Source organism: Diorhabda carinulata, chromosome X (assembly GCF_026250575.1).
Source record: "Diorhabda carinulata isolate Delta chromosome X, icDioCari1.1, whole genome shotgun sequence".
NCBI classification, from domain to species: Eukaryota; Metazoa; Arthropoda; class Insecta; order Coleoptera; family Chrysomelidae; genus Diorhabda; species Diorhabda carinulata.
In genome coordinates this window covers 3,412,176-3,421,422 of record NC_079472.1, presented here as the reverse complement: position 1 = coordinate 3,421,422, position 9,247 = coordinate 3,412,176, and the positions used below count along the sequence as shown (strand labels likewise).

Below are 9,247 nucleotides of genomic sequence, written 5' to 3'. Positions count from 1 at the left end.
TTCTTATTTACCTATTAACTTGAGTGATTTTTTTATGTTTTCATCGCACTACAGGTCACAAGACACACTATTTTCGTGTTTTGCCCAGTGTCAATTCATTTCACAGGTGGGACAGGTAAATCTATACAGTGTTGCCGGTATTCGACTTAATTCAGATGTTATAAATACTGACAAGAATCGAAATACAATATTGATATCAACATTTATTATTTTCTGTGTGTTTAATTATTTACAAGTAATATTATTATACACAGTATATCCATTACTTACTCTTTATTAGAATTATAGACATTTCAATGTTCTAAATGCTTAAAGATATTTATTTTAAAATAATTTGGCAACATCGGAAACTCAAACATTCCTGCTAACTACATATGACACATAATATTTAAGTTTCAAGGTTTTTTTTCACAATATACGTTAGATGTTTGACACTTTCACCTGAATCTAGTTTGTTTGTTTTATTTTATTAATTTCACATAATCTAATTTATAGTAATATGTTGAAAATATTAATGTCCTTAATGAGATATACAATATTTAATGAATCGTTGTTCTTTCTTCTAATAACAAGTATTTTATAAACATACACTTGGCAACGGTGTTTGAAGTAAATAAATTAGGCACCTATCGAACAGGTGTTTGAGCATGTTGTAGAAATATTGAAGGTTATATCAAAATATCAATTCATTGATAAAATATGCCATGATGATTAATAATATAATAATTAGAATCATAAAAAAAATAATTTTTTTATCCGTACTGCCATCTAGGTGTGTTACAACTAAGCTCAAACGAATTTGTAATTTAGTGATCAATCTTTTTTTTTTATTTTAAAATACAAATTTTTTACAAAAATATGCAATCAGAATCGGAGATATTGTTTTAGGTGGATGATACTATTGAATAATTGTTTTTAATATATTCCCAACATAAACGACATCTATTGATGACTATAGGAAAGAAAATTTCATATTTTTCTGAGTTACGTACATTGTAAAAGAGATCGATAACATAGATTTCTATGTTATTAATGTATACTTAATTCTAAGTAAAAAACTAGATGTCGCAACTATAACATGAATTTGACGTTTAGAATCTATACGGAATATTTAATTAATTACTCTCGATGAATCGTGAAACCCTTGTTTGTGTTAATAAAATTTTTATCATTGTATTTCAACAATAAAATAAATTATTTTCAATCTTAAAGACGTAATCGATTATGTAATACGTGTTGCCTAACTTCATTTACATCAAACATATGAGATTGTTTAAAACGTCAAATAGCAGAGTTCAGAACCGCGTATTGATTTATTCTCATTGTGCGCAAATAAAAACAGAGTTGAATTAATAAATATTACTAATTATCATTTAAAACTAAGTGAATATTCTCTATAACGCTTGTAATGTATAATTAGTGCTGTATTATAAATGTTTCGATAGTTGTCATAACACCTACACTTCCAATGCTGAAACAAGATGTTTCCTAATTATTCAAACTATTATACCTATACGAGGCACCTGAGATTCGGATTGAAATATTAAAATAAGGTAGATGTGATTAATGTTTACAAATTCAGAAATGTACTCATTTTAAAAAAATGGGTGGACAAGTAAGTCAGGTGTTCCAATCTGGTAGTGCTCTATTAACCAATGGGCACGGACATAAAGTTACTGATTCTACAAGGCAGAAAGTGCAGACGATTTTCGATGCTTTGAGAGCTAATCCTAAAATCGGAGTACAAAGATTAGAGGGATTACTACAACAAATACCAAGGGTAAATATTCAAAAGTCTATTTTATGTCCCATTAAGATTAGCTTAGATTCGTTGTAGGATAGGCTTACTAGTAGAATAATTGGGGTTTGTGGGTAAAAATTAGGCTTGGAACTTTGTTTTTTGGACACTTTTTGACCAAGTTTGACTCACGTTTTAGCCAATATCTCAGAAAGGAAGCTTTTTTTCGATAAGCCCTCCCTGTACAGAATTAAAATAGACAAAATTTCCTACTTTTCTTTCTTGAAACGTTTTTTTAAGGACTAACCATTTCGCTACTAGAACATTCCAAAAAACTTCTGAAACGAGTATATCGAGTAATTTTATGGATTTATTGATAGCTCAAGTGAGTAGTAATCTGCACTTGTTTACTGTTGAAGATACTTTTGTCAATACCTTTGTTTTTAAAAGTACTGACTCATCCTTTTCCCTGTGTTTATCTATACTCTTAATTTTTTTAGTTGATGTAGGGTCTGTAATGAATAAAAGGTATGGATTATCTTTTAGATTTATGTTCCAAGTGTGTGAGGTTCATTTTTGAGGAAAGAAATGTTACCTACCATTATCTTCTTGGACCAAACTTTTAGATGGTCTCAACAACTGGTGAAGAAGTTCGTCTGGAACTGTGACCTCGAATGGTCCTTGACTTGACTTTTGAGACTTGATTTTTTGCAGCTACATGCTTTTGTGCAGGTCTGTACGCATCTGCATGACACTACAGCAGTTCAGGAGGTGCAGAAGCTTATAGAGACGTTATTGGTTCCAGGCAATTTGAAACTAGTTTTCAATCTCAATCTTCGGCATTTTACTCAAATCCCAGCCATTCCTGCACCTGGTGATACCCACTAAAACTGTGTTGTACAGCTGTAACTGTTAGTAGCTATTTTTTAACAGATTTTGAAAGTTGCCTTCACATGTTTTATTGACCGTTCAGTCCTTCTTGTTTACATGTTTACCAAAAATCTCTTCCCTGCTTTTGTAATGCTTTCTGGAGTTGCATCATGGCTTTTGAACACATTTACAACATCGGCAAGGTGAGAGTTTGTGGTGAAGGCTCTCAAATCAAAGTTCAATTGTACAGAAACAAAATATAAATAACAATTCTGTCCACTTTAATTTTTTATAGAATGGGCTTGTCGAAAAGACGTTTCTGTAGTAAGATATAGATCAAAAACTAGAAATAGTGTCAAAATTTGGTAAAAAGTGTTCAAAAAACAATGTTTCGGACCAAATTATTGCCCACAATTCATGTTCAATGTCCCAAAAAACATAAATGGTGACTACATCAAAACTTTCCTGTGAGAATCCTAGTATTCTTAACCCAATGTAGTAATTTTAATGTTAAAACTCACATTCGGATATATTTAATTGTAGAATGAAAATATATTAGCAATTCACGATGAGACTGGTTATAATTTGTTACAAAAGTGCGTTGGTGCTAACAACGTAGAACTTGTTAGATGGCTACTAGCCAGACATAGTGCTGCAGACGTCAATAGGTTCCCTTGTAGCTTACCTCTTCATATAGCCTGTTTAAAGGGGTAAGTCTGGCGAGCTGTTTATGACTAAATATTCCATATATCTTTTTGTAGACACGACGAATGTGTCGAGCTACTGTTAAAACACGGTGCAAAGTCAGATGTTGAAATGCGAATGTGTTGGCCGGGTCCTCATAGTAGTAATTGCGAAGAAAGGGGAAAATATTGTGAGTGAGCATGTATGATGATTAAAATTAGCTCGACGTTTGATAAATTTTTCTAGCTTCCGCTGTTCAACATGAAGAAGCTTGCATTGAAAGAGACAGTAGGGAAAGAGCACCCGTTAGCAAGCTACAATCTGCTATTTATTACGCTCTAGATGGTGATCAAGTTAACATTCTAACTTTATTATCCCAAAGGGGAGAAGATCCATGGGTGGGTACACAAAAAACTTAATAGTTTCATGTATATAATTACAAAATGTTTTCAGAATGGAATTTTTCGTGCCAGGAAACCTTTGTTGCATTCTGCTTGTGAAAGGGGCGCTTGGAAATGTACGGAATATCTGATAAGGGAACGTTCTGATGAAATACACGTTTTGAAGGATGAATATTATCCTATCCATTATGCAGTTTTACATGATAGTAAATTTCTTGAACTCTTAATCGGTGAGCATTAATTTTTCCTTGCGCAATATATAGTGTGTTCCATTTATAAATATTACACGTTTTTGTTTAGATCACAATTTATGTGGATAGAAACTCAAGGAGTGATGTATGTAAATAATTTATTTTCGTAGATCACGGTGCTGATACAACAGTTCGTACCTGCACCCAACAGATGACTCTCCTTCACGTAGTATTACTAGTGGCTCATAAATCAGCCGAAGATACGATAGCGACCATCAGGTTATTGCTCGACCACGGGTGCAAAGAATTGATCAATACACCTGACAGTCTTGGAAATACTCCTTTACATGCTCTTATAGTGAGGTAAGCTAATTAGTTATTGAAAAATGTGAACAATTAATTTTAAGTTCGCCTCGACTGAATAATCAAAAGACAACAGTAGTACTGGAGAAGAATATCTGTCGATATAAGAGCAGTCTCAATCAAAGAAGAAACAATGTCGATTAGACAACCAGCCTTATTAAGCTGTAACAGTTTCAATCGAAGCAGGAAGACTCCAATGAAACAAGGACTGCCCCAATGAAGTTGAAACAGTTCCAATTAAATCAGAAATGGTCTAAATCAAAGCAGGAATACTCCAACGAAATAAAAACAGTCCCAATAAAGCTGCAGAAGTTTCATTAAAGCAAAAATAGTTTCAATCAAAGAAATGGTCTCAAACCAGAAACACTCCAATTAAACCCAGAACAGTCCAAATCGAATTAGAAGAGGTTCAAATAAAGCAGAAATGTTCTCAATCAAAGCAGGAACATTCTAATGGGACAAAAACAGTCTCAATCAAGCTGCAACAGTTCCAAAGAAGATGAAACAGTTCCAATTGACTCAGAAATTGTCTAAATCGAAGCAGGAATACTTCAGTGAAATAAAATCAGTCCCAATAAAGCTGCAAAAGTTTCATTCAAGTAAAAATAGTCTCAATCAAAGCAGGAATATTTCAATGGAATAAAAACAGTTTGAATAAAGCTAAAACAGGTTGATTTAGGGCATAATTGATCTCAATCAAAGCAGGAACACTATAATGGGACAAAAACAATTCTAATAAAGCTGCAATAGTTTCAATCAAGGCAGGAACATTCCGAAGAAACAAAAACAGTCCCAGTAATGCTGCAATAGTTTCATTTAAGACAGAAATAGTTTCATTTGAAGCAGGAATCCTTTAGTGGAATAAGAATAGTCCCTATAAAGTGGAAACAGGCAGGAACAGTACCAATGATGCTGGAACTATTCCAGTTGAAGCAAAAATAATCTCGATCAAAACAGAAATACTTCAGTGAAACAAAAATAGTCCCCATCAATCAGGAACACTCTAATCAGAGTATTTTTTGGCTTTGGATGCATTGTTTCTCCAAGTTTTGTTATTTTATTGTTTTTATATCAAATTTTTGATAGTAGTAGTTCTGATTTCATATACAATTATGCTAACTAATAATTTCACTTAAATACCAAACCAGCTCATAAATTTCATACTAATTCATTCTTTGTGATCAAATAATTGAATTAGATGATATGTTCATTCACAAACAATACACAATAAACTATTTCTTCTATTAATTATTTTACCGAATGAAGTAGTTCAAATGTACCAATGTCTTATTCCATTTAAACAAACAATTTGTTATAGATTTGCCTTAGAAGAAGAACTACACAACAAACTACATCTTATACTTATTATTTAACAGAATAAAGTAGTTCAAATGTACCAATGTCTTGTAACCAATTAAACAAAATTTTTTTATAGATATGCATTAGAAGAAGCCCAATATGGTTACGATAAATGGAACAAATGGGATATACTACATCTAGTTAGGTACCTCATCCAAAACGGTGCTAGACAGTCAATAAATCACTCTGGAAATTCCGCAGTGGCTTGCGTATTAAGACACGTAAGAGATTGGGACGTCTGTTATGAATTGCTCAATATGTTACTCAACGAAGAAGGTAAAATTCACTGTTAAAAATTTATTTTATAATCGAATAATTATCAATTATTTTCAGGCGATCCAAATATGGTAGGTAGAGACGGTTCGGTACCGTTAATGGTTTGTTTGGTACCACTTATAAATAAAGATCCTTTACATCACTTTACGCATAATATGAAAGTGAGTTATCCATTTATTTGATAATAAATTTGTTATATAATTTATTTTTAGGTTTGTTATTTGAATTGTATAAAGATTTTACTGAAACACGGTGCCAATTCGAATTGTAGCTACAGGGCTAATCTGACACCTCTACATGTTTTAGTTTTCACCGTATCCGAAAACATAACAATAAATTGCAATATACAGAAACGGGGAAATTTCGAATTTATCAAAAATTTGTTGATACTTTTGTTAAATCACAATTTAGATCCGAACGTCAGAGTCAGTAGGACCAAGGAACACATCCTGCAGAGTTGTATGGATATGGTTTTGAATGTTAGAGATTGTATGGATATACATTACGTGTAAGTATGGAATTGATTGTTCGTTTGACAAGTTCCAGACTTGAAAAGAACATTCTAGATATGCTAGTACCGATATGAACGCAGGAATAAATGAATATGTCAATTTTGACAACTTTTCGGTGTTTATGTTTGTTTAGGAACGTTTGAGATCGGTTTTAAACGTTCTAGATGTTTCTTATTCATTGGAAATTTCGAATTTTCTTATCAACGTCTTTTAACAAGGATAATACTAGAATCAGTAATAAAAAATGTCCAAATAAGATGAGATTAACTTAATGATGTCCTTTTTACAACAATATGCTTTATATGTCAAGTTTGACAACTTTAAAACTGGCTGGAATGCGCAATATAAAACTAGAGAAGAAAATTTCCATATAAAGAGACTGAAGTGATTAAAACTCCCAAATTTGACAACTTTTTGTTATTTATATTGATAAAGTGACGTTCCAGACTTGATTCGAACGTTCTAGATGTTCCTCATAGTACCAGACGAGGTATTGTCCCTGTAAACTTCTAGAAAATCTTCCTTTATATGGGCAGAAAGTGACTTTAATATCTCATGAGACAAATAGTGAAGAATATGTCTAAATGAGGATACTGAAGTTATTAAATATGTCAATTTTGACAATTTTAAAAAATATAGAAGAAAATGTCTGAATAAGGAGATTGAAGATATTAAAAATGTCATTTTTGACAACTTTAAAACTGGATAGAATACCTCACACGAACCTAGAAAAAAAATGTCCACACAAAGAGACCAAAGTCAAAAAAACTGTCAAATTTTTGTTATTTATAATATTGATGAAGTGACTTGATTCAAACATTCTAGATGTTCCTCAATTATGGGGTCAGGATGTCTCATAAGACAATAGATAAGAAAAATAACAATTGAGGAGACCTGATTGATTGAAACTGTCAATTTTGACAACATTTTACTATCTATATTGATAATGGGACGTTCCAGACTTGATTAGAATATTCCTCATCGTACCAGAAGAAGTATCAGCTCTAAACTTCCAGAAAATGTGCTTTTATGGGGACAGAAAGTGGCTCAGACACCTCATAAGACAAATAAAGAAGAAAATGTACAAATAAGAATTATAAACGTCAATTTTGACAACTTTGTGCTATTTAAATCGAACGTTATCGATGTTCCTGTTTCCACCAGGCAAACCATCAACATTACATCTTGAAAATTTTAGATAAAGTCACTTAATAGTAGAGGCGACTAGTTCTAATTAACCCTCTATATAAATTTCCCGATATGCCGACAATTAGACAACGCTGTACGATATTAATGATCTATGAAATGTACTCTGATACTAGATAGCGGAATTTAATCATAAATCTGATCAGTTTTCAGAATTGCAAGGTAGGGGAAATTGTTAAAAGCTCGATATTCCTAAATTATCTCTGTTTTCCCTCCCAATTTTGTCTTAGAAACTTGATATTTGTATTAAAAATCCAGTATACAGTGTGTAACTTGTGCGATATTTTTTTTTTTAGATACGATCTCACCCTTACGCTTATACAATTTGGGGCTAACCCAGATCTGAGTTTGAGTATGTCGGAAGCTATAAAAAGTCACCCTCTACACGCTCAAAGCGTATGGAAAACGAAAAATTACATTCTATATTATTACATAATGTTGATATCTCGCAAAGAAAATTTAATCACCGATCCACATCTCAGTTTTTCTAAAATCATTTGGTTATTCTATTGTGTAATGCAGCACAAGCCTCTATTCGAGTGCCTCAAGGTAAATAAAATTCTCGAAATTCCATCCGAATAGAATTATTTCGATTTTTTTTTTCTTTTCCAGATACTTCACACTCAACAATTGAGTTTAGTTCCGGGTAAAACGACCGAACCTCTAACCGCCATCATAAGGGATCTGTATAAAAGACCACGTACCCTCAAACAGATCTGTAGGGTAAAAATACACAATTGTTTGGACAGAAAACCGGGGCTTTACATCAACAAACTCAATTTACCCAATCAACTCAAAGATTATTTATTAAATTTCCAAGCATGAATCAATTATATGTATATAAAGGAAGTCCCAGGTGAATATCGTTAACGGTATAACTTGAAATTTCAATATTCTTTTCCGTTCGGTTATTGACATGTAATCAGTAAGAGAAATTAGTTCCAAGCATTAAACACTCGAGACAATCTCGAATATTTTGACAAATGACAAACGACAAGTGACAGATTACTACCGTTTTAAACGGTTAATAAAAAAGAAGTGGAAACGAGAAAATGTGGTATCGGAAAAAAAAAATAACGCACCGAGGTTTAAAAAATTTTGACGTTTACATCTAATCCGATTTTATCGAATATTCTCGTAGAAAAATTGTAGAATATTCGAGAAAATTCTATTGGATCGAAAAGTATTCGGGAAAGTTGACAGATTTTAACAATATTTTTGATATCTGACGATAATTTTTAACGAGTTGAAGATAAAATAAACCTAATCTCAACTGAAGTAAACATAACATAACCGGAGCTAAAGTAAACTTAACCTAATCGAAGCTTAGGTAACACGAACCTAACCAAGTCAAAGTGAACACAACCTAACCGAAGCTATATTAGGTTAGATTAGATAAGCTAGGTCGTAAAGGCCGTGAATTTAACTTGCTTGAACTACTGATCTATTGTGTACCCCGGACTGTTTACCGCGTAATCTAACCTAATCGAAGCTAAAATAAACAACATAATCGAAGCTAAGGTAAACCTAACGTAATAGAAGCTAAAGCAAACTTAACCTAATAGAAGCTAAGGTAAACCGAACCTAATGCCAAAGTGAATATAACCCTAATCGAAGCTATATAGGTTAGATTAGATGAGCTAGGGC

The 9,247-nt window shown here is 32.4% G+C and overlaps 1 protein-coding gene across 1 annotated transcript; it reads left to right on the top strand.

Moving 5' to 3' along the window:
* Nucleotides 1-175: 175 nt before the first annotated feature.
* On the top strand, nucleotides 176-8,677 carry LOC130901795 (ankyrin-3). The gene is made up of 11 exons (XM_057813401.1): nucleotides 176-1,780; nucleotides 3,152-3,318; nucleotides 3,370-3,482; nucleotides 3,539-3,690; nucleotides 3,746-3,923; nucleotides 4,055-4,247; nucleotides 5,683-5,882; nucleotides 5,940-6,043; nucleotides 6,095-6,390; nucleotides 7,897-8,149; nucleotides 8,213-8,677. Exons 1-11 carry the CDS (start codon nucleotides 1,604-1,606, stop codon nucleotides 8,423-8,425), a joined length of 2,046 nt encoding a protein of 681 aa, XP_057669384.1. The 5' UTR covers nucleotides 176-1,603; the 3' UTR covers nucleotides 8,426-8,677.
* The last annotated feature ends 570 nt before the right edge of the window (nucleotides 8,678-9,247 follow it).

Coding starts and splice junctions, on each gene's coding strand:
- LOC130901795 (XM_057813401.1), top strand. CDS start 1,604: ATGGGTGGACAAGTAAGTCAGGTGTTCCAATCTGGTAGTGCTCTATTA. Junction 5,883..5,939: donor TATGTTACTCAACGAAGAAG/GTAAAATTCACT, acceptor AATTATTTTCAG/GCGATCCAAATATGGTAGGT. Junction 6,391..7,896: donor TGTATGGATATACATTACGT/GTAAGTATGGAA, acceptor TTTTTTTTTTAG/ATACGATCTCACCCTTACGC.